This window comes from Pristiophorus japonicus, chromosome 4 (genome assembly GCF_044704955.1).
Source record: "Pristiophorus japonicus isolate sPriJap1 chromosome 4, sPriJap1.hap1, whole genome shotgun sequence".
NCBI lineage: Eukaryota > Metazoa > Chordata > Chondrichthyes > Pristiophoridae > Pristiophorus > Pristiophorus japonicus.
Genome location: NC_091980.1, coordinates 157,052,394 through 157,078,472, shown reverse-complemented (window position 1 = coordinate 157,078,472; position 26,079 = coordinate 157,052,394). Strand labels below are relative to the sequence as shown.

Sequence of the window (26,079 nt, the reverse complement as noted above, 5' to 3'; positions counted from 1 at the left end):
ATTTGAGTAGTGATTGTGTTAAGGATATGGACAGCTTGGTGTCCATTCTGTGTATTCCAGTTAGTAAAAGAGCAAGATAATCTTCAGCAGAGCATGATAATTTGTACGAAAAGGATCAGTGCAGTAAGCTTTATAAACTCATCTGTTTTTGATAAATCAACCCTTCCTACTGTGTTTCAATTCCTCACCATCATTACCTATTTGCCTCTCAAATCCATTTATAATATCTGCTCCAACGGCCTTTTTGGCAATGTATTCTACAAGTCTGAGTGGAATTATTTCCATCAGACTTCTCTCTTTATTTCTGACTCTCTAAATTCTCTCTGTCTGTACTGTTTCTCCAAATGTGAATTCTTGAATCCACAATCAGCAACGACAAAGAGGCAGAAATAATTCATCTGTAGTGATCAGAATTTCTGTCAGCTACTTTACTGGTTGCAGTATTTTTATGTAGTGCAAACAGTAATAAACAAACTTCTTTCTGCACAGCCATTATGGTAATTTAACACATTAGAGCACCAGTGGTAGGGTACAAATACACACTTACAAGTTCTACTTGTTTATTTCCTTGTGTCTCTGAGAACCACCTTGATCTATTTTTCCAAGTTAAAGGCATTATTTAAATGAAAGTTGATGTAGGCTACTGATCTCCTCCAACAAGTGAGGTGACAAAATATTTCTCACAAAAAGTAAGTTGATTTGTGTATTAACCTCCGTCCTCTCCCTACCCTCAATGAATTTCTGAGTGGAACCTTGGTGGGTCTATATGCCTCCTAGTGTTGGTACAGAGTATCATTGGCGCAGACCCAGGAGTTGGTCATCTGTCCAACCTTCGAGCTGGCACATGATGCATGATAAAGACAGTACATGGATCTAGGCATTGTTCCTCCACCCTTTACAGTATTTTATTAACAAGAAATAAAACTATGAAGGGTTAATGGCGCAAGTTTTACCTCTTTAGAGATACTGATAGACCTGCGATGTTACTTTTAAGAATGTAAGAATATGAGAAATAGTAGGAGTAGGCCATCTGGCCCCTCGAGCCTGCTCCGCCATTCAATGAGATCATGGCTGATTTGATCTTGGCCTCAACTCCAATTTCCTGCCCGCTGCTCATAACCCTTGACTCCCTTATCGTTCAAAAATCTGTCTATCTCCACCTTAAATATATTCAATGACCCAGCCTCCACAACTTTCTGGGGCATAGAATTCCATAGATTCACAACCCTTAGAGAAGAAATTCCCCCTCATCTTGGTTTTAAATGGGCGGTCCCTTATTCTGAGACTATGTCCCCTAGTTTTAGTTTCCCCTAGGAGTGGAAATATCCTCTCTGCATCCACCTTGTTGAGCCCCCTCATTATCTTATACGTTTCGATAAGATCACCTCTCATTCTTCTGAATTCCAATGTGTATAGGCCCAACCTATCTTCATAAGTCAACCCCCTCATCTCCGGAATCAACCTAGTGAACCTTCTCCGAACAGCCTCCAATGCGTGTATATCCTTCCTTAAATTCTCTAATTGCAATTCTGCCATTATGCTCACTTACATAAGAACATAAGAAACAGGAGCAGGAGTAGGCCATTTGGCCCCTCGAGCCTGCTCCGCCATTCAATAAGATCATGACTGATCTGATCATGGACTCGGCTCCACTTCCCCGCCCGCTCCCCATAACCCTTTATTCCCTTATTGCTCCAAAATCTGTCCATCTCCACCTTAAATATATTCAATGGCCCAGCCTCCACAGCTCTCTGGGGTAGAGAATTCCACAGATTCATGACCGTCTAAGAGAAGAAATTTCTCCTCATCTCTGTTTTAAATGTGCGACTCCTTATTCTGAAACTATGCCCCCCCCCTAGTTCTAGATTCCCACACGAGGGGAACGTCCTCTCGGCATCTACCCTGTCCAGCCCCCTCAGAATCTTATACGTTTAAATAAGGTCCCCTCTCAATTCTTCTAAACTCCAATGAGTATAGGCCCAAGCTGCTCAACCTTTCTTCATAAGGCAATCCCTTCATCTCGGGAATCAACCTCGTGAACCTTCTCTGAACTGCCTCCAATGCAAGCATATCCCACCTTAAATAAGGAAACCAAAGCTGTATGCAGTATTCCCAAGTTGTAGCAGGAATTCCCTACTTTTATACTCCACCCCCCCTTCTGTTTTTCTTATTTAATTACCACTTTTCTTTTAGTCCTACAGTTTTACTACTTATTATGGATTAACTATGCTCCTGAATTAGTGCATGGAAAATTGATGAAAATCGAAAGTGTGTACACTGCAATCGGAGTTTTGACCTCTCGGAGGCTTTTGTATTAATGGTCATTTCTGTATATTTTGTTTTCAAATTATTTAGATCCAAGTTGCTTCAGCAGTCGTCAATCTTGGACCCAACCGCTCCCAATAAATGTCAGTATGGAAGATCCTTTAGCATTTCCTCAGACAGTATCGCTGTCTCTGCTGATGTAAACAAAGTTTCCCATACAAAGCAGTTGAATGTGTTGGCTCAGCTGTACTCTGCTTGTATCTCTGGTAAGTGAATAAGTTTAAGGTAATTGGCAAAAGAACCAGCGGGGAGATGAGAATTCTTTTACTCAGTGAGTTATGATCTGGGATGCACTGCCTGAATGGGTGGTGGAAACAGATTCAATCGTAATTTGCAAAAGGGAATTAGATATATGCTTGGAAATGAAAGACCTACGGGGCTGTAGGGAAAGTGAGACTAATTGAATAGCTCTTTCAAAGTGCCGCCATGGGCCGATTGGCCTCCTTTAACATTCTATGATATTAAGTGAATTGCAATGTGTACAACACAACTGATGTAATAGTTAAACAGAGCTGTGCTGATTCATACATTTGCAAGTCAATTTTAATTTAATATATGATGGTGAAATCTTATGTACTGGTACATGTTTGTCTTATGATGGTGAAGCATAGGGTTTGTCTTATCTTGTAGAAGAATATTCTGATTCCCGTCTGTAATGTATTTGCTTCATGGGTTCTTCGCTTAAGAATTCATAGCAACGCATTGCTATGAAGAACAAGTTGATTTATTAGCAAAGGTTTAACAATCACATGACACATTGCCAATGAATGGTGGCTGGCGTGCAACGGCCACCCCACGTTAAAAGAATCCATGCACAGGCACCTTCCACTCTTCAGGATGTAGTTCGGGATCTAGAATGTCAGGTCTCTCATTGAAACATCTGAACTCATCCCTTTTTGGTGTGGAAGCAGGTCATCTTCGATACGCGGGACTGCCGAATACGATACATTACCAGTTCATCCACCAGGCTCTCAGCCACCTGCCTCATCGTGGCTGGACCCAACTGGCTGGGGTTTTACTGAGTCTTGTGAACATCACATGACTGTACACCCGAGTATAACGTAGCCAAGTTTGCTGATGATACAAAGATGGGTGGGAAAGCAAGTTGTGAGGAGGACACAAAAAATCTGCAAAGGGATATAGACAGGCTAAGTGAGTGGGCAAACATTTGGCAGATGGAGTATAATGAGGGAAAGTGTGTGGTTATCCACTTTGGCAGGAAGAATAAAAAAGCAAATTATTAGTTAAATGGAGAGAAATTACAGAACGTGTAGTACAGAGGGACCTGGGGTGCTTGTGCATGAAACACAAAAGCTTGGACACGTGTTATGCTCCTCCTGTACTATGTGGGAAGTCAGGGACGCTTCCAGTGTCCCTGACGACTACATATGCGGGAAGTGTATCCGCCTGCAGTTCCTGACTGACCGCATTGCGGCACTGAAACTGCGGGTGGATTCACTGTGGAGCATCCACGATGCCGAGAATGACGTGAATAGCACATTTAGTGAGTTGGTCTTACCGCAGGTAAAGGGTACACAGCCAGATGGGATGGGTGACCAAATGGAAGAGCAGTGGAAGGAAGATAGTGCAGGGGTCCCCTGCGGTCATCCCCCTGCAAAACAGATACACCACTTTGGGTACTGTTGAGGGAGATGATTCATCAGGGGAGAGCAGCAGCAGCCAAGTTCATGGCACCGTGGGTGGCTCTGCTGCACAGGAGGGCAGGAACAAGAGTGGGTGAGCTATAATGATAGGGGATTCGATTGTAAGGGGAATAGATGGGCGTTTCTGCGGCCGCAACCGAGACTCCAGGCTGGTATGTTGCCTCCCTGGTGCAAGGGTCAAGGATGTCTCGGAGCGGGTGCAGGACATTCTGAAAAGGAAGGGTGAACAGCCAGTTGTCGTGCATATAGGTACCAACGATAGATAAAAAAACGGGATGAGGTCCTACGAGGCAAATTTAGGGAGCTCGGAGCTAAATTTAAAATGTAGGACCTCAAAAGTAGTAATCTCAGGATTGCTACCAGTGCCACGTGCTAGTCAGAATAGGAATCGCAGGATAGCTCAGATGATTACGTGGCTTGAGGAGTGGTGCAGAAGGGAGGGATTCAAATTCCTGGGACATTGGAACCGGTTCTGGGGGAGTTGGGACCAGTACAAACCGAACGGTCTGCACCTGGGCAGGACCGGAACCAATGTCCTGGGGGACTGTTTGCATGTGCTGTTGGGGAGGAGTTAAACTAACATGGCAGGGGGATGGGAACCTATGCAGGGAGACAGAGGGAAATAAAATGGAGGCAGAAGCAAAAGATAGAAAGGAGAATAGTAAAAGTGCAGGGCAGAGAAACCCAAGGCAAAAAACAAAAAGGGCCACATTACAGCAAAATTCTAAAGGGGCAAAGTGTGTTAAAAAGACAAGCCTGAAGGCTCTGTGCCTCAATGCGAGGAGTATTCGGAATAAGGTGGACGAGTTAACTGCGCAGATAGCAGTTGACGGATATGATATAATTGGCATCACGGAGATATGGCTCCAGGGTGACCAAGGTTGGGAACTCAACATCCAGGGGTATTCAACATTTATGAAGGATAGACAGAAAGGAAAAGGAGGTGGGGTGGCGTTGCTGGTTAAAGAGGAAATTAATGCAATAGTAAGGAGGGACATTAGCCTGGATGATGTGGAATCGGTATGGGTGGAGCTGCGGAATACCAAAGGGCGGAAAATGCTCGTGGGAGTTGTGTACAGACCACCAAACAGCAGTAGTGAGGTTGGGGACAGCATCAAACAAGAAATTAGGGATGCATGCAATAAAGGTACAGCAGTTATCATGGGTGACTTTAATCTACATATTGATTGGGCTAACCAAACTGGTAGCAATGCGGTGGAAGAGGATTTCTTGGAGTGTATTAGGGATGGTTTTCTAGACCGATATGTCGAGGAACTAACGAGAGAGCTGGCCATCCTAGACTGGGTGATGTATAATGAGAAGGGACTAATTAGCAATCTTGTTGTGCGAGGCCCCTTGGGGAAAAGTGACCATAATATGGTAGAATTCTTTATTAAGATGGAGAGTGACACAGTTAATTTTGGAAACTAGGGTCCTGAACTTAATGAAACGTAACTTCGACGGTATGAGGCATGAATTGGCTAGATAGACTGGCAAAGGATACTTAAAGGGTTGATGGTGGATAAGTAATGGCAAACACTTAAAGATCACATGGATGAACTTCAACAATTATATATCCCTGTCTGGAGTAAAAATAAAATGGGGAAGATGGCTCAACCGTGGCTAACGAGGGAAATTAAGGATAGTGTTAAAACCAAGGAAGCGGCATATAAATTGGCAAGTAAAAGCAACAAACCTGAGGACTGGGAGAAAATTAGAATTCAACAGGAGAACTAAGGGTTTAATTAAGAGGGGAAAATAGAGTACGAGAGGAAGCTTGCAGGGAACATAAAAACTGACTGCAAAAGCTTCTATAAATATGCGAAGAGAAAAAGATTAGTGAAGACAAACGTAGGTCCCTTGCAGTCGGATTCAGGTGAATTTATAATGGGGAACAAAGAAATGGCAGACCAGTTGAACAAATACTTTGGTTCTGTCTTCACGAAGGAAGACACGAATAACCTTCCGGATGTACTAGGGGACAGTGGGTCTAGTGAAAAGGATTAACTGAAGGATATCCTTATTAGGTGGGAAATTGATGGGATTGAAGGCTGATAAATCCCTGGGGCCTGATGATCTGCATCCCAGAGTACTTAAGGAAGTGGCCCTAGAAATAGTGGATGCATTGGTGATCATTTTCCAACAGTCTATCGACTCTGGATCAGTTCCTATGGACTGGAGGGTAGCTAATGTAACTACTTTTTAGTAGTTTTTAAAAAAAAGGAGGGAGAGAGAAAAAAGGTAATTATCGACCGGTCAGCCTGACATCAGTAGTGGGGAAAATGTTGGATTCAATCACTAAGGATGAAATAGCAGCGCATTTGGAAAGCAGTGACAGGATTGGTCCAAGTCAGCGTGGATTTATGAAAGGGAAATCATGCTTGACAAATCTTCTGGAATCTTTTGAGGATGTAACTAGCAGAGTGGACAAGGGAGAACCAGTGGATGTGGTGTATTTGGACTTTCAAAAGGCTTTTGACAAGGTCCCGCACAAGAGATTGGTGTGCAAAATTAAAGCACGTGGTATTGGGGGTAATGTACTGACGTGTATAGAGAACTGGTTGGAAGACAGGAAGCAGAGAGTCAGGATAAACGGGTCCTTTTCAGAATGACAGGCAGTGACTAGTGGAGTGCCGCAGGGCTCAGTGCTGGGACCCCAGCTCTTTACAATATACATTAATGATTTAGATGAAGGAATTGAGTGTAATATCTCCAAGTTTGCAGATGACACTAAACTGGGTGGCGGTGTGAGATGTGAGGAGGACGCTAAGAGGCTGCAGGGTGATTTGGACAGGTTAGGTGAGTGGGCAAATGCATGGCAGATGCAGTATAATGTGGCTAAATGTGAGGTTATCCATTTTCGGGGCAAAAACACGAAGGCAGAATATTATCTGAATGGCAGATTAGGAAAAGGGGAGGTGCAACGAGACCTGGGTGTCATGGTTCATCAGTCATTGAAAGTTGGCATGCAGGTATAGCAGTTGGTGAATGGCCTTCATAGCTAGGGGATTTGAGTATAGGAGCAGGGAGGTCTTACTGCAGTTGTACAGGGCCTTGGTGAGGCCTCACCTGGAATATTGTATTCAGTTTTGGTCTCCTAATCTGAGGAAGGACGTTCTTGCTATTGAGGGAGTGCAGCGAAGGTTCACCAGACTGATTCCAGGGATGGCTGGACTGACATATGAGAGACTGGATCAACTGGGCCTTTATTCACTGGAGTTTAGAAGGATGAGAGGGGATCTCATAGAAACGTATAAGATTCTGACGGGACTGGACAGGTTAGATGCGGGAAGAATGTTCCCGATGTTGGGGAAGTCCAGAACCAGGGGACATAGTCTTAGGATAAGGGGTAGGCCATTTAGGACTAAGATGACGAGAAACTTCTTCACTCGGAGTTGTTAACCTGTGGAATTCCCTGCTGCAGAGAGTTGCTGATGCCAGTTCATTGGATATATTCAAGAGGGAGTTAGATATGGCCCTTACGGCTAAAGCGATCAAGGGGTATGGAGAGAAAGCAGGAAAGGGGTACTGAGGGAATGATCAGCCATGATCTTATTGAATGGCAGTGCAGGCTCGAAGGGCCAAATTGGCCTACTCCTGCACCTATTTTCTATGTTTCTATGTTAATATGCAGGTACAGCAAGTAATCAGGAAGGCAAATGGAATGTTGGCCTTCATTGCAAAGGGGATGGAGTATAAAAGCTGGGAAGTCCTGCTACAATTGTACAGGGTGTTGGTGAGGCCACACCTAGAGTACTGCGTACAGTTTTGGGCTCCTTATTTAAGGAGGGATGTACTTTGGAGGCAGTTCAGAGAAGGTTCACGAGGTTGATTCCTAAGGTGAAGGGGGTGACTTATGAAGAAAGGTTGAGCAGGTTGGGTCTATACTCACTGGAGTTTAGAATAAAGAGAGATGATCTTATTGAAACATATAAGATACTGAGGGGGTTCAACAAGATAAATGCTGTGAGGATGTTTTCCCTCTTGGGGAATCTACAACTAGTGGGCATAGTCTCAGAATAAGGGGTTGCCCATTTAGAACTGAGATGAGGAGGAACTACTTCTCTCTGAGGGTTATAAATCTATGGAATTCTCTGCCCCAGAGAGCTGTGGAGGCTGGGTCATTGAATATATTTAACGTGGAAATAGACAGATTTTTGAGCAGTAAAGGGATATGGGGTGCGGGCAGGGAAGTGGAGCTGAGCCCAAGATCAGAGCAGCCATGATCTTATTAAATGCCGGAGCAGCTCGAGGGGGCCAAATGGCCTACTCCTGCTCCTATTTCTTATGTTCTTATGACTGGCTAAGCCAGTCACAACTTGACAGCTCTACTAGCCTGTGAGCATACTCACAGGTGCATACATTATGCCAGCACCTAAAAATTCTGGTTGTAGGACTAGTTTGTGTATTTAAAATGCCTGGTGGCTCCCTTTGTGCAATACTTTGGATTCTGTAGACGTGTGTGCACACTTCATTCACATGTTCTCTCAGTACTATAGCTGAGGTTGGGAACTCGCCATTCACGTGAGTTTGTGGGAGACTGTAATGATATCTGGATGAAGCAAACTAAAAACAAAACCGTTTTTCACATAAGCTGGTCACCTGGGTGCGTTCCTGCCTTTGGTCCTCTTTCAAAGGACTTGGCCTTGCGTGACTTTTTTTTACGTCTGATGTTAAGATGGTATCTAATTTACATACCGGCTGTTCCAGCACTTCAGTCCTCTGGATTTGAGTCCAAGAGTTTACTGATACCAGGGCTCCACAATCTTGTATTAGTGGGCCATTTTCACAGGTGATTCACAATACTGGCAGTTCTTTAGGTAGGGAAAAATATTAATGCAGGGACTTGGTGCTTTGCGGGCAATAAAGTGACCTTTAACCAAGTGTGGAGAGGTCCATGGTGCAGACTGCCCGAGGGCTGCATGGAGATGGGAAGACAACTGAGAGGCAACCAAATGTAAACAAATGTTATATTCTTTAATTCTAGAGAATTTAGTGCCCAACATTTTTCTGGAGCTGTTCTTTATACTGCAGTTGTTGACATCCAGGGGAGGAGCATCAACGGATGATTTGGACGTCGAGGTGGAATATGCCACTGAGGTAAAAGGTAAGAGTTACCCAGTGAGGAGCTGTAACAGCATCTATAGTCCAATTTTGATGATCAAACCAAATGCAAGGGAGTTGAAATTGGGTACTGCCGTTTTTGAGGCGGTGTCACCCCCCCAGTGCTGATTTTACCGACAGGCATTGGGTGCAGGCTCCAACTGCCAAATTCAGTTTTTACGCCCAAAGGTGAGAGCGCAGCGCTAAAAAGTGGCGGGAGCTCAGGAGGCCCTCTGAATTTCGCAACGGGAGGCTGCCGCCATGCTAGCTGGAGAACAGGAAGAAAGAAAGAAAATCTCAAAACTTTACCGACCTATACACAAACTTCCCCACTGTTACAAATAATGAAAAATGAAGAAATAAATAAAGAATAAAACTTACCTTGCTCTCTGGCCGCTTCTGCCCGAGTTCCACTGCTTACTCACCACTTTTTACCAGGCTGCAAGAATGCCTGCCGGGAAGGCCATGTTCAAATTAAATATCGCGAGAAAGGCGTTGCAGCTGGAGGACATCACCACGTGGGTGGCGTTAGCTGCGCAATATTGGCTCTTGGCGCCTCTGCCAAAGAGCCGACTGAATTTCTGCACAGGCGTGGATGCCGCTTATCGTTGAAGGTAGGCCTTTTCCGCCCGTTAGCCGCCTCCCGTGCCCGGTAACTGGTGGCGATACTGAATTTCTACCACAAGGTGTGTGATACAAGCAATGCAATGTAATAGAAGGAAAGAAATAAAGAATAAACTTGCATTTATATCGTGTAATTCAGGACCTCAGGACTTCCCACGGAGCTTCACAACCAACTAAGTACTTTTGAAGTGTCACTGTTGTAATGTAGGAAATGTGGCAGACAAGTTGCACATAGTAACTCCCACGAATGTGGTTAATGATCAGATAATGATTGGGATGCAAATAATACAATGGAATACAGTTGAACAGAGGGGGCAACAATGCAGGATTGGAAAGCCTTATGTAAGTGAGCATAATGGCAGAATTGCAATTAGAGAATTTAAGGAAGGATATACATGCATTGGAGGCTGTTCGGAGAAGGTTCACTAGGTTGATTCCGGAGATGAGGGGGTTGACTTATGAAGATAGGTTGGGCCTATACACATTGGAATTCAGAAGAATGAGATAATGAGGGGGCTCAACAAGGTGGATGCAGAGAGGATATTTCCACTCCTAGGGGAAACTAAAACTAGGGGACATAGTCTCAGAATAAGGGACCGCCCATTTAAAACTAAGATGAGGGGGAATTTCTTATCTAAGGGTTGTGAATCTATGGAATTCTATGCCCCAGAGAGTTGTGGAGGCTGGGTCATTGAATATATTTAAGGTGGAGATGGACAGATTTTGGAGCAATAAGGGAATAAAGGGTTATGGGGAGCGGGCGGGGAAGTGGAGCTGAGTCCATGATCAGATCAGTCATGATCTTATTGAATGGCGGAGCAGGCTCGAGGGGCCAAATGGCCTACTCCTGCTCCTGTTTCTTATGTTCTTATGTACCAACATAAATACCTCAGTAAGATCCAGTATGGAAAATCAATAATACCCACGTGCATACACACACAATTCCTACATCTGAAGACATCAAGGAGGAGCTGAGTCAACTTACCATCGTAGTTCTACCTCTGAATTCACAGGAGGGTAAGCATTGAAAGGAAGTTATAGCAAACAGTTGCTGAGTTTGTAGCTGACAATTACCACCATGTCCACCCCACCGCACCCCAATAAAGGAAGCCATTTAAATCAGAGACTGTTGTCCATGATCAGAGTGCGTGTAAGACAGGCCAAGGGGTCACTTGTTAACTACAAGTAATTCACCACTTAGGCATCCAATTCTCAGACAGTTTGCCTGTCACCCTGTCAGTGTGGCTAAATTGGGCAGGAGGTCTTTTTGGGAACATCTTCCGATCCGATGAAAAAATTTGTTTAAATAGAAAAGATACTGGAGTCAGAGTGCAAATGTAATTTTCTCCGATTAAATTCTAAGTCCACCAAAGTGCCAGATACAGATGTAATCCTCGCAGAAACATTCCGGTACAGCCAGATCAGAGAAAGCTGCTGACTGCCATACGATTTTTGGTGTGTCGACTCTGGGAATGGCAGGAAGATTGTCAGAGTTAACCAGCGTGGTGGATTAGCTGTGACAAAATAATAACGATTATAATTTATTCAAAAATTATTTAGGCGCTGCTGTGGAAAAGTGTTTATTTAATTCTGCTTTTTAAGACTTTTTCACACATTGCTTCATCTTTTGAGCCCTTAAAGGGAATCTTAATACTCGATAACCAAAATGACTGCTTTCCCCAAAACACCAAAATATATTTGACAACCTTGTATTTACTCCTTCCTGTCCCCAATAGTGCTGGGAATAATTTTTCTCCTCCAAATCCCTTGTGCTCAGCACCATTTCTTAGATGGCAAGCAGTCAGTCCTCCACCTATACTGTCTGGAGGCAGGAGTAGGGAAGTAGATGAGAGCAGTTTGACTTCCTTTCCTGAAGGACGTGCATTTGCCTGTATAACGTATCTAGTAATTACAATCTCATTTCTGTATAAGCTATCTACTGAAGTCTTTTGAAGAGACTTCATTTTGTCTGCTTAATCTAGTGCATCTAGGAACATAGAAACAAGGGTCAGCCCCTTGAGCATGTCTGCCATTCAATTAGATCATGGCTGATCTGTACCTAATTTACAGTGCCAGCTGTGGCTCAGTGGGTAGGACCCAAGAAGGTTGTGTGTTCAAGCCCCACTGAGCACATAATCCAGGCTGAAACTTCAGTGCGGTACTGAGTGAGTGCTGCACTGTTGGAGATGCTGTCTTTCGGATGAGATGTTAACCCGAGGCCCCATCTTCCCTCTTGGGTGGAAATAAAAGATACCATGACACTATTTGTAGAAGAGCAGTGTTGTTTTCCCCGGTGTCCTTTTTTCTTTACCTCAACTGCCTTTTATAATCCGTATGCCTAAATATAAAATTAATTTATTTTCCAGATGTGGAAAGGCAGTACTTCAGAAGTGTACATAATTGCATCTATTTTGCTGTCAGAGTTCTGGAAACGCAGTTCACGTGAGTTTTATTCCCCCATTATTGAACTTGCACAGTTTTATAATTGAAGATACAAGTACAGTACAAATGGATAAACTTTACCTTTGGATACATCTATCGCGGTAACTTTTGAAGTCAGCTTGACCCTGATAATGGACTTGCCAGGGAGAAGGGAAACAAAAAAATTAGTGTTCATTATCAAGGGCCACTGTTTGGTGAGAGTGAATCTGCAAACCCAGCCTTTCGCCAAAGACTCGAGCTCTTTGTTGAATGTATATGCAGATTGATGTTCCCTGAACAACTAAACTAACAGCCTCGCTCAAAGAGGCCCAAGGGATGGTTTGTTTGGAGCAATTAAGGAAAGACTTGGATTTATATAGCGCCTTTCACGACCACCGGACGTCTCAAAGCACTTTTCAGCTAATGAAGTATTTTTGGAGTGTAGTCACTGTTGTAATGTGAGAAATGTGCGGCAGCCAATTTGCGCACAGCAAGCTCCCACAAATAGCAATGCGATAATGACCAGATAATCTGTTTTTTTTTGTTATGTTGATTGAGGGATAAATATTGGCCAGGACACTGGGGATAACTCCCCTGCTCTTCTTCGGAATAGTGCCATGGGATCTTTTACGTCCACCTGAGAGAGCAGACGGGACCTTGGTTTAACGTCTCATCCGAAAAGCGGCACCTCCAACAGTGCAGCGCTCCCTTAGCACTGCACCAGAGTGTTGGCCTAAATTAATTTTTTTGTGCTGAAGTTCCTGGAGCGGGACTTGAACCCACAATCTTCTAACTCAGGCGAGTGTGCTACCCACTGAGCCACAGCTGATACAAAGGGAAGCTCTCAGTGGTGTATTGCGATTGTAAAGCTTTTCTGTGATGGGAGGTAAGGCAAGTTGTTTGTGGCCAGTATAGAGAGAGCTTTGGCCCATGCTGCTTTGGATGTTGATGCTTAGGTCTAAAGTGGATCGGTGTTAGAATTCCAGGGCTTAAAGTTTCCACAGATCTTCCCCACAGATTGTCAAATGCCCAGTGTGAAATGGAACTGCACAAATCAGGGAGGTCTGAGGTAATACAGCTCCTGAGGTAATACAGCTCCAAGATGGCCAGGATAGACTGGACTGCACAAGGAAGGAAACTGAGATCGTCTTTGGTCTTCACTTATTTAGCTGATCTCAGTTGAGGGAGTGATGGGGCTAGAGAAGACGAAGAAGAAAAGAAGCAGCCGGAGTTCCTACCCCAATTGCTAACCAATGGACCCCACTGGAAAGTACAGGCGTGTTGATGTCGAGCGAGGACCAGGTTGGAACTCGTGATGATGCCCCTACAGTTGAATTGCCTGCTGGTGTGCACTTGAAGAATAGCCACTTGATTGCTGTATCAGAGAAGAGCTGGCACTTGTGGCCTATACATCACAAATCATGAGAGGAAGTAAAAACCTGGAAAATGTTAGATCGTAGAAAATGATCTCAGATAGAATAATGTGGATCGCATTCCCTCAGTTAAATTTTTGTTTTGTTTTACTTTTGTAGGATAATTTCTTATTTAGATAAGGGGACTATAAGGCTTCTTGGTGAGAATGACCGACTTGGTATGTTCTCTGCTTCGTTACGTGACCAGTTGCTCCGTGCCAATGAGGTTAGCACTGCTCAGGTGAGATAATGTACACTTGCCTTTACTGCTGTCTGACAGTAGGTTGTAGTAATCTGAATTCAATTTTTTTTCAATCAGTTGTTTGCTTAAGTTTTTCTGTTAAGTGGATTACTTAGTGACAGACCATCTTCCTTTATTAATTACCATAACTGAAATTTGCCACTTCTCAGTTTTAGAATCCAGCGTTGGCGTAGCTCTACCTTGGTTTTACAACTGAATGTTTGGTCATGGATCCGTGCTGTAAGAACTTACAGTCCTATGGTCTGCATGGTGGCAGAATCTGAGCATGTTCGGAAGCGGAGAACCAGTTTTGTTCATCTTTGCCATTTTGATTAAATTTACCCGCTATCTTCCCAAACCCATCCTTAATGGGAGTATTAAATAGGAATAGGAGGAGGCCATTCAGTTGCTTGAGCCTGTTCTGCCATTCCGTTAGATCATGGCTGATCTGTACCTTAATTCCATCTGCCTGTTTTTTTAAATTCCATAACCTTTAATACCCTTGCCTGAAAAAAATCCATTAATCTCACTTCAGTTCCCCCCCCCCCCCCCCAGCCTCAACATAGGGTTGCCAACTCTGGTTGGAGACATTCCTGGAGGTTTGATCACGTGATGTTCTGACCACGTGTCATCGGATCACATGACTTCGACAAATGTTATTGGATTTACCTTAAAGATTGGGTTCTCTGTGGCTGAGAATCTTTATTTGTGGTTTTGTGCCAGTAGCTGTTGTGCGAGAAGTTCCAATAACCAGGAGGCCACTTGAGAACAGATGGAGGAAATCATTCTCTCCATCTCTTTCTCCCTCACATCCCCCCACCCCCCCCAAGACCTCAGTCTTTATCTATCTCCCGTAGCCCCTTTTCCCCAGTCTCCCTCTCTTTCCCCCCCCCCCCCCCGCCATGTCCCCAATCTCCATTTCTCCCTCCCAGCTTCCATTCTCAATTCCATCTCTGCCCCACAACCCCTATTCCAGTCTCTATCTCCCCCGAGCTCCCCATTCCCGTTTTACTCTTCCCTGAGACTCCATCTCTTCCCCTCCCCCCCCACCCCGAGCCAGCATTCCCCAGTCCCCTCCCAATTCTTGAGCCCCTGCAATTTCAAACCCCCTTGCAATTTCAGGGCCCCCAATTTGCGACTCAGTCACGGTTGTCTGCGGCTGACAACACGTCCAGTAGCCTGTGATGAGCTCCGTGGAATAGATGGGAAATTGTTCTGTTTAAAATTAATGCGGTTTAACCTGATTGATTCCTGACACCAGCCTGTTGGTCATTATTTACAGTAAGTGGGAAATGGGGAGTTCTTTACCCAGCATTCACAGCGGCAGAGAAACTGCTTTACTCTTGGGATCGAGCCGTGGAAGAATTCAATCCTAGAGATAGTGGTTTCTCTGCTGCTATGGATGCTGGGTAAAGGGATCTCCATTACAAAAAAAAACATTTTTCACCCGCTGCCACCTCGCATTTGGTGCATTGAAGACTGTTCGTAGTTAGTAATTTGCAAGTGTCCGTTGGTTCAAGGTGCAGTGTGTATCTATTACAATGCAAATTATTTGGGACTGTCACTAAGTGTCTTTTTTGCAGGTGTCTGTCTGTACAGGTATCACTGTATATTAATCAGTCCTCTTACATTCATTATATTAATTTATTTTCTTAAAATATCCTATTAAAATCTCCCGGATTGCTTTCAGTAGTCACTGGCAGATCGATGTCGAGTCTGGTAGACTCACGGCCAATCCGAGAGGGTTGGCAACCCTACCTCAACAGCTTTTTTGGGAATTTTTTTGAGATTTCCACTACCCTATGTGTGAAGAAGTGCTTCCTGACATCATCCCTGAACGGCCTAGCTCTAAATTTAAGGTTATGCCCCCTTGTTGTGGACTCTCTCACTAGAGTTTCTCTCTATCTACCCCATCAATTCCATTAATCCTAAATACAAAAGCTAATACTACGGATGCTAGAATTTGAAATAAAAACAGAAAATGCTGGAAGTACTCAGCAGGTCAGGCAGCATCTGTGGGGCGAGAAACACAGTTAACGTTTCAGGTCGATGACCCTTCGTCAGAACTGGAAAAAGTTAGAGATGTAACAAGTTTTTAAGCAAGTGTAGGGACAGGAAAAGGGTGGAGCGGAGGAAATAACAAAAGGGAAGGTCTGTGATAAGGTGGAAGGCAGAAGAGATTAAGAGACAAAAGGGATGATGGTGCAAGGCAAAAGGAGATGGTAATGGGACAAGTTAAGAAACAAAAGATGAGTCTATTTAGGGTGTAAATGGCAGAATCAACAGCTGCCATGGGAAAGAAAAAATAAGGAAAAAAGAAAAAATATAGGGGCAGAGTTTATGGTTTGAAATTATTGACTTCGATGTTGAGTCCAGAAGGCTGTAAAGTGCCTAAACAAAAGATGAGATGCTGTTCCTCAAGTTTGCGTTGAGCTCCATTAGAACAGTGTAGGAGGCTCAGGACGTAGAGGTCAGAGTGGAAGTAGAATGGGGAATTAAAGTGACAGGCTACTGGAAGCTTGAGGTCACACTTGGGAACTGAATGGAGGTGTTCTACAAAGCGGTCACACAATCTGCGTTTGGTCTCCCCAATGAAGAGGAGACCACATCGTGAGCAGCGAATACAATATACTAATTTGAAAGAAGTACAAGTAAATCACTGTTTCACCTGGAAGGAGTGTTTGGGGCCCTGGACAGTGGGAAGGGAGAAGGTAAAAGCGCAGGTGTTGCATCTCCTGCGCTTGTATGGGAAGAGGAGAGGGTGCTGGGAATGATTGAGGAGTGGACCAGGATGCCGCGGAGGGAGCGGTCCCTTCGGATTGTTGATGGGGGAGGGGAGGGGAAGATGTGATTAGTGGTGCGATCACACTGGAGGTGGTGGAAATGGCGGAGATGGCCCATTGAACGTGGAGGCTGGTGGGGTGAAAGGTGAGGACAAGGGGAACCCTGTCATGGTTCTGAGGGGGAGGGGAAGGGGTGAAAGCAGAAGTGCGAGAAATAGAACGGACACGGTTGAGGGCCATGTTAACCACGGAGGAGGGGAATCCTTGGCTGAGGAAAAAGGAAGACATATGGGAAGACTAGTGAAAGGTGGCGTTGTCTGAGCAGATTCGACAGAGGTGGAGAAACTGAGAATGGAATGGAGTCCCTTTACAGGATGTGGGGTGGGAGGAAGTGTAGTCCAGGTAGCTGTGGGAGTCAGAGGGCTGATAGTGAATACTGGTCGAAAGCCTATCCCCAGAAATGGAGACAAGAAGTTGAGGAAGGGAAGGGAAGAGTTGGAGATGGACCATGTGAAGGTGAAGGAAGGCTGGAAATTTTGGAAGCAAAATGAATTAAATTTTCCAGTTCAGGGTGAGAGCATGAAATGGCACCGATACAGTCATCAATGTACCGGAAAAAGAGGTGAGGGATGGGACCTGAGGAGGACTGGCACCAAGAATGTTCCACATATCTCACTAAAAGGCAGGTATAGCTAGGATCCATGTGGGTTCCCATAGCAACACCTTTAATTTGGAGGAAGTGAGTGGAGTCAAAGGAGAAGTTGTTCAATGTGAGAAGTTCGGACAGATGGAGGAGAGCGGTGACAAACCCATTAGATGACTCTATCTTTTATTCAAGAGAATATACAACTTGTCCATAATTTAACCCATTTAGCCCCAGTATCATTCTAATGAATATGTGCTGCACCCCCTCCAAAGCCAATATATCCTTCCTGAGGTGTGGTGTCCAGAACTGAATGCAGTGCTCCAGTTGGGGTCTGACCAGGGCTTTATACAGCTGTAACATAGCTTTACATCCCTTTGTATTCCAGCCCTCGAAGATAAAGGCCGACATTTCATTCGCCTTTTAAATTAAGCACCTGCTCCCTGTTCTAAATTCCATCCTCACATCTTTGTATGATCTTCTCTTCTAACATCTCTTTCCTCATAGATGTAACTTCTCTCTGGTTGGAAGCTGTCAGGTTATGGTCTTGAAATATTAATGCACTCTATTTAAAAACTTGGTCATCTCATCATCAGCATCGTAGGCGGTTCCTCGAACGAGGATGACTTGCTTCCACATGAGTTCACAGATGTTTCAATGAAGGACCCGATGTTCCAGTCCTGAACTCCAGTTGAGGGGGTGGAAGATGTCTATGCGTGGATTTTTTTTTTAACATGTGGTGGCCGTTGCACACCAGCCACCTCACGGGCTTGACAGAGCTAGGTCTTTATCCAGTGGCAAGGGTTAACCAGGACGACTGGAGACCTGCTCTGCTGCACGGACCTAGTGCGCGCACATATCGCAGTGTGGGCAGGCCCATGCTGCTTATCTAATAGGCTTGTATTTGGTTAAACAAATATCGGACCAAAAACCTGATTAACCTTGTGGGATTTCACTCGCCCTGTTGCTATGGAGTGTCTACTCACTCAGCTGTACTTCGTTGCTCACAGATATGGGACTTTTCAGGGTTTTGTATTCCATCTGTCACCTCTGGAAGTTGTAATTATGGGTTTTAAAGTGCACCTACAATTCTCTCTGCACTGAAGGACGGTAAAAGCGCTGATCAGTTGGTAAAAATGAGTTGCTTCTGCTGAACGTTGAATTCTCATCGCTGGAGTGCACTGGCAGTGTGTGTGATTGTTGAGTTCTTGATTGAAATAGTGTGTGAAGTGTGCATCTTGCTGCAAATATATGTAATGACCCCCCCCCCCCTCCCCCAAACAACCAAAAATGTAAATTCTGAACGTCTGCATTTTAGATTCTGGATTGTGACACCCTGCCCACAATGTAGTTTGCCTTCCCTAAAGAATGGCTGTGCTATTTCACTGTTACCTGATTCTTGTTTTCCAGGTATCACTCGTTCTCCCTTCAGTCATACAGTCTGTTCCATTCGAGCCTGAAACTGACAATCGATCAAATTTTACCAGTGACAGAGCCTTTCAGAATTTCAAGAAGCAAAGGTACAGAGCCCGTTTTGTTATAAATATAACGCAAACATGGGAGTAGTTTCTTCAGCCTCTCGAGCCCGTTCTGCACCCAAACTGATCAGACAGATGGGGAATGCCTACTAACCTAACACCTTGTGAAAATGCAACTCTTTATCCTGCAGTAATATTACAAAGAATTACATCGAATCTACAGCACAGAAACAGGCCATTTGGCCCAAATGGTTTATGCCGGCATTTATGCTCCACACGAGCCTCCTTCCACCTCTCTTTATTTATCTCCAGCAGCATATACCTTTCTCCCTCGTACTTATCGACCTTCCCCTTAAATGCATCTGTGCTATTCGCCTTGACTACTTGTGGTAGTGAGCTCCACATTCTAACCACTCTTTAGATAAAGAAGTTTCTCCTGAATTCTCTCTCGGATTTATTAGTGACTATTTTGTATTTTGGTTCTGGTCTCCCGGACAAGTGAAAACTTCTCTGTCTACCCTATCATAATTTTAAAGACCTCTATTAGATCACCCCTCAGCCTTCTATCTCAACATTAAAATTGAATCTTTGCAATTTTATGTTTGCAATGTACTACATAATTTAAAATGTTTGTTTCTATACATTTATCTACTCACAAATTATATGTCAAACTTGGACTCCTTTTTGTCAAAGTTTAATGAAAGACAAGAAGTGATGTTTTACGGTGCAATGGTCCTACAAATGTATTTGTTTTGTCTTAAAATACTCCTGTGAAGCGCCTTGGGACATTTTACTATGTTAAAGGCACTATATAAATACAAGTTGTTGTAGCACAATGCAAGCACTGATTGAAGAGCAGTATCCCTTCACTCTTTTCCAGAGATGTCTTTTACGAATTGCTGCGAGAGTGGGAGGACAAGCATACAAATCCTGGTTGGGAGTTTGAGAGAGCGCTGGGTCTTCGAATCAGGTATGGCAGCCTTCTCTTCTGTTACCATTCTTGGGTTGGAATGGAGATCAGGAACAGAAAACTGCTGCATATTCTGGTACACCCAGAGGAAAAAAAAAGGCTCGAATCAAGTGAACTTTTTTGTAATCCAGTTTTGAACAAATCAGTATTAAATGTTTCGTAAAAGCTGTAGACTGCAGAAAAATATCAATGAACTGGTCAGGTGGGCAGAACAGTGGCAAATGGAATTCAATTCAGAGAAGCGTAAGGTTTGGGGAGGACTAACATTAAATGGTAGGACACTGAGAAGTGTAGAGGATCAAAGAGACCTTGGGAGTGCATGTCCACAGATCCCGGAATGTAGCAGGCCAGGTAGATAAGGTGGTTAAGAAGGCATACAGAATACTTGACTTTATTAGCCGAGGCATAGAATACAAGAGCAGGGAGGTTATGTTTGAACTGTATAAAACACTAGTTAGGCCACAGTTACAGTACTGCGTGCAGTTCTGGTCACCACTTTACAGGAAAGATGTGATTGCACTAGAGGGTGCAGAGGAGATTTACGAGGGTGTTGCCTGGACTGGAGAATTTTAGCTATGAGGAAAGATTGGATAGGCTGGGTTTGTTTTCTTTGGAACAGAGGAGGTTGAAGGGATACCTTATTGAGATGTATAAAATTATGAGGGGCATAGATAGAGTGGCTAGGAAGATCCTGGTTCCCTTAGCAGAGAGGTCAATAACCAGGGGGCATAGATTTAAAGTAATTGGTTGAAGGTTTAGAGGGGATTTGAGGAGAAATTTCTTGATGGGGGTCTGGAACTCACTGCCTGAAAGGGTGGTAGAGGCAGATACCCCCACATTTACAAAGTACTTGGATGTGCACTTGAAGTGCCGTAACCTGCAGAGCTACGGACCAAGAGCTGGAAAGTGGGATTAGGCTGGATAGCTCTTTGTTGGCCGGCGCAGACACAATGGGCTGAAATGGCCTCCTTCCGTGCTGTAAATTTTTATGATTCTATGTTCAGTTACTGGATGGATACATTTTCAGGCTTACCAGAAGCAGAGAATTGCAGCAGAGGAGTTGCATGCCAGAGGGCAAAGTTTTATCTGAGTTTCTTCTGCTTCTGAAAGAAATCTGTCATGCTGTTTAATGGAGTCGCTGTATTTATCTTGGAAATTTATTAAGTCTGACGGGGACATTACCGTATCAGCTCCTAATCAGACTGTCATTCAATGAGTCAGTTGCTTTGAACATCTCCTGTACTGTCAAAAGCTAAGCTCTGCCTGAAGTGTTCTGTTGGAGGCTGCATTGGAGGCTGAGGACGAGGACGACGTGTATACCCCAGCCCCATGTGCTGCCACAGTGCACTCCTGCATTATACCCCATCTGCCGAATGTGTGCCCACTCACCTAGTCTATGTCCGTGTGCAGACGTATTGCTTCCTCCGCACACATTACATTCCCCCCTCATTGGCGGGACAAGCTGATAAAGCTGCCTATTTGTTTAATGCATGTGGTATCCTTGGCTTTATAAATAGAGGCAAGGAGGCTATGCTAAACCTTCATAAAACACTGGTTAGACCTCAGCTGAAGTACTGTGTCCAATTCTAGGCACCACACTTTAGGAAAGATGTCAAGGCTTTGGAGGGGGTGCAGAAAAGATTTACCACAGGGGTACCAGAGATGAGGGACTTCAGTTATGTGGAGAAACAGGAGAAGCTGGGATTGTTCTCCTTTGAGCAGAGAAGGTTAAGGGGAGATTTAATAGAAGGGTTTTGATGTAGAAGATAGGGAAAAGCTCTTTTCATTGGCAGGAGGATCGGTAATCAGAGGACATGGATTTAAGATAATTAACACCAAATCCGGGAGGAGATGAGAATTTTTCTTATACAGTGAGCCGTTGTGATCTGGAACGCACTGCCTGAAAGGGTGGTGGAAGCAGATTCAATAATAACATTCAAAAAGGAATTGGATATATACTTAATCCATGGTGTTCTATTTGAGGTGTGCGCTGGGGTGTATGCGAGGCAGTAGCGATATTGGATAATATTGGTTAAAGAGAATGGAGTTACAATGTCGGCAGTCCTCAAAGTAGAAATGTCACCCGTTCCGGACGGGATACATCCTAGATTGCTGAGGGAAGTAAGGGTGGAAATTATGGAGTCTCTGGCCAAATCTTACAATCTCTTTGGATATGGGAGGTGGTGCCAGAGGGCCGGAGATTGTAAATGTAACAGCCCTGGTTTTTTTTTTAAAAGGGGGAGAGGAATAAACTCAGCAACTACAGGTCAGTCAGCATAATGTTGGTGGTGGGGAAACTTTGAGACAATAATCCAGGACAAAATTAAATGGCATTTGGAAAGTTATGGGTGAGTTAGTGAAAGTCAACATGGATTTGTTAAAAGCAAATCGTGTTTGACTAACTTAATTAAGTTCTTTGATGTAACAGAGAAGGTTGATGAGGGGAGTGCAGTTGATGTGCATATGGACTTCCAAAAGGCATTGACAAAAGTACCACGTAATAGACCTGTTGGCCAAATTGAAGCCCATAGGATTAAAGGGGCATGGATACAAAATTGGCCAAGGGACAGAGAGCAGAGAGAAGTGGTGAATGGTTGCTTTTCAAACTGGAGGGAGGAATACAGTGGTTTTCCCCAGGGGTTAATATTAGGACAGGGGTTAATATATTCATACGAGTTGTTGTGATCTGGAATGCACTACCTGAAAGAGTGGTGGAGCAGATTCAATAATAGCATTCCAAAGGGGAATTGGATAAATACTTGGAAGGGAAAACATTTAGTTTGGCTATGGGGCAAGAACAGAGGAGTGGGGCTAATTGGATAACTCTTTCAAAGAGCTGGCAAGTGCACGATGGACCGATGGGCCGAATGGCCTCCTGTGGTGTATCATTCTATGATGTGCGTGTAGGGTGAGGGGGGGTTGGCAGGTGGTGTGGGCGTGTGTGGATTGTCAGTATGGGGTGACTAAGGTGTCGGTGGAGTTTATATGCGTGTGTCCAAGTGAGGCCGACCTTATTCAGACATTTAGGGCTCAATTTTCCCCAAGCCCATTTTTTAGCGTACTTGCGCGAGTTACACCGCTTCATTACTCCAGTAGATGCTCCAGAAATAAATCTTCGGACTTTCGCCGATGTTTGGCCTCTACTCTGGAGGGCAGCGTGGCCAGTCGCCTCAGGGGTGGAGTCTGCGGTGTGCGCCAGCACGTCTGCGCATGCGCGGTGGCAGTTCAGAACAACCCTCAAGTGAAAGGCTGTGTTCAAACTGCCTTTGAAGTGGCGAACCTACCAGAGCGGTGCGTTCACTACAGAGGCAAGCTCCCAGCCTACAAACTGCGCTGCAACGTAATGCCATCAATACAGCCAGACGCTGCAATCACCATCTTGTTAAGAGACTGAAGGCTGTTTGTTCAAAATACCACGGCTGAGGGAATAGTTGAGGGACTGCATTGAAAGTGGCCTCATTGTTGAAGCCACTCACACTACCTCTTTCATATTCCTTAACAAGAGATTAATTACATTAGGACATACACAATATTGTGACTGTGCTTCTTGTTAAAAGCATGGTATTGTTTACCGTGTTGTTGGAGGGTCTATATGCTCCCGCCACCCCCCCCCCCCCCAGTCTCTATGTTGACTTGTCGCCGCTCTGTGGACGTGATGCCGGCCAGTTTGCTCCCTCCCACCCCTAGCCCAGACCGAGTGACCTCCTCCCCTCCCGGTCCCAGCACCTAACTACACCACACACTCTCCCCCTCCCACCATTCTCTTTCTCCCCCCTTCTCTCTCTTTCCCCCCCCCCCATAACTTTTCTGCTACTGCTGCTGTCTGGGCATCTGCTGCACTTACCTGCACCGATTTCTTTAACTGTCCGCAAGGGTTTTCTCAAGTGGCCACATACGCTGGAGTAACTATTAGCTGACCAAAGTTGCCTAAATGGCCAGAATTGGCATAGGTGGCTGGTAACACCCACTTCTGAGCAAAAAAAAACTTACCTAAAAAAAAAAAGTAACTAAGTCAGTTACGCTGGTGCAAATTGATTGGGGAAGCTGGGGATTTTTAAGTTAGGCCAGAAAAAGCAGCCTACTCCAAAAAAAAACGGAGCAAATACTGGGGAAAATTAGTTATTTGTAGCTATGAAGCCCCGGAAAAGTTTGAACTCAAGAACTTTATACTCGATGGGCCTTGTCTCCCCAAATTAGATTCGCTTAATTTGTTAAGTCTTTTGCCTTATTTGGAGGTTTAAACTACGAATAAGCAAAACTTTGAATGAACTTGCCATAAGTTAGCTAGCTAACAATGACAGCTTTGTGTAGCCTGGTTGCAGGTGGGTGCAATCTGTAGCAGGAGTGCAACTACACTTGTCCCTAGGTTGGTTTGATTTCTTTGTAACCAGTTGGATTTAAAAAAAAATTAAGTCAGTCCCCTACAGGGCTACGGACCAAGAGCTGGAAAGTGGGATTAGGGTAGATAGGTCTTTGTCGGCCGGTGCAGACACGATGGACCGAAATGGCCTCCATCTGGGCTGTAAATTTCTATGATTCTATGAACTGCTCCCACCATCTCCCCAGGGAGCCTGTTCCATAGATTGACCAGTCGCTCACTGAAATATCATTTCCGCAGATTAGTTTTGAATTTATTCCTTTCAAGCGCAGGCCGTGTCCCCTGGTTCTACTGACCCGGACACGGTGACACAGCTCGTCATGATCGACAGTAACTGGTTCCTTTAGAATCCCCAAAACAGCAATTATATCACCTTTTAACCTTCTCTATTCCAGTTCAAACATGCCCAATTTACACAATCACGCCTCGTAATCCAATTCCTCCGTCTCCGTCAGTGTATTTTCCAGTAAACCTCTGCATCTTATCTCATGATGCCCTGCAAAACATTCTCGTGAAACAAACCAACTCTTAAAAGCTTTAAAGCCAAATAGTATGTATAGTGGATTATATAGTTGCATGAAATGAGGAATTCAGGCAGAAAATGTGACCAAACAAGGTGATGTTGAACCCCTCCACTGGATCATTGTTGGTACATAGGAACATAGAAAATAGGTGCCAGAGTAGGCCATTCGGCCCTTCGAGTCTGCACTGCCACTCAACAAGATCATGGCTGATCACCCACCCCAGCACCTCCCCCCCCCCCCCCAGCTGCAAGGACCACATCCAATGAACTGGCATCAACAACTCTCCGCGGCAGGGAACCCAACAGGCCAACAACTCCCCGAGTGAAGAAGTCTTTCCCAATCCCAGCCCCAAACAGCCCACCCCCCATCCCAAGAGTGTGCCCCCACCCCCCCCCCGGCTCCGGACCCACCCAACACCGGGAACACTCCCCCCGCACCCAACCCGCCCCGTCCCATCAGAATCCTTCCCAAATGCTGAACACCCCCGATGTCGAGCCCCTGGCCACCCCAGAGCCACGCCCCCGCGATGCCAACCACACCACACCACATCCACCAACCGCCATCTGTGCAGTCAACCCGTCCACCCCACTCTGAACACTCCCCGCACCGAGACACAGAGCCCCCAGGCCCGCCCCTCCAACACACTTCTCCTCCGCTGCAATGTGGCCCTTCCTGTCCCCCGCCCTGGGTTTCTCCGCCCCCCATCTCCACCACTCTCCCCTCTATCCCCTGCTCCCGTCTCCCCTCAACTTCCCTCTGCCTCCCTGCATGGGCTCCCATCTTGGGGACGGTAACCTTCTGGGGCAGGGAATTTTAGCCCCCAGCGTGGAAGTCCTGCTCCCGCCGCAGAATTGGTACCTTGCTGGCTTCTTCATATCCTGGTCCATGAATGTATTGCAGCTAAGCATTTTGTTTCTGTATTCCAGGCACATGATGGTCAATCTAAGCACAGCTTGTAACCATAGCCACTTTGCAAGACTGTTTCAGAAACAAGTGATAAGGGTGAGTATATGGTTTGTGTTTACAGCATCCTTCATTGTTCTCAAGTCTATCCTGACAGTGATGCAGACGCTTTCCTAATGAAATATTTTGATTTTTAGTTATAAGATGACTTAAAGAAAAACAGAGTGGTCACCCCCTTAAAGTAGTATTTTGTAGATCATAGAAAATTACGACACAGAAGGAAGCCATTCGGCCCATCGTGTCTGTGCCGGTCAAAAAAGAGCTACCCCACCTAATCCCACCTTCCAGCTCTTGGTCCGTAGCCCTGTAGGTTATGGCTCTTTAAGTGCGCATCCAAGTACCTTTTAAATGTGATGAGGGTTTCTCCCTCTATTACCCTTTCCAGGCAGTGAGTTCCACACTCCCACTATGCCCCCTGGTTATTGACCCCTCTGCTAAGGGAAAATAGGTCCTTCTTATCCACTCTTATCTAGGCCCCTCATAATTCTATATGCTTCAATTAAATCTCCCCTCAGCCTTCTCTGTTCCAAGGAAAACAACCCCAATGAAA

General features: G+C 44.9%; 1 protein-coding gene across 1 annotated transcript in view; it reads left to right on the top strand.

The window, feature by feature from the left end:
- The window catches only part of cdan1 (codanin 1), a 95,469-nt gene that overhangs the window by 17,208 nt on the left and 52,182 nt on the right, over positions 1-26,079 (top strand). Inside the window, exons 4-10 of the mRNA XM_070877856.1 lie at positions 2,356-2,531; positions 8,977-9,096; positions 12,083-12,158; positions 13,670-13,790; positions 18,627-18,736; positions 19,575-19,664; positions 25,493-25,568. Coding sequence (XP_070733957.1) covers positions 2,356-2,531; positions 8,977-9,096; positions 12,083-12,158; positions 13,670-13,790; positions 18,627-18,736; positions 19,575-19,664; positions 25,493-25,568 — 769 coding nt within the window. The remainder of the gene's footprint in view (positions 1-2,355; positions 2,532-8,976; positions 9,097-12,082; positions 12,159-13,669; positions 13,791-18,626; positions 18,737-19,574; positions 19,665-25,492; positions 25,569-26,079) is intronic.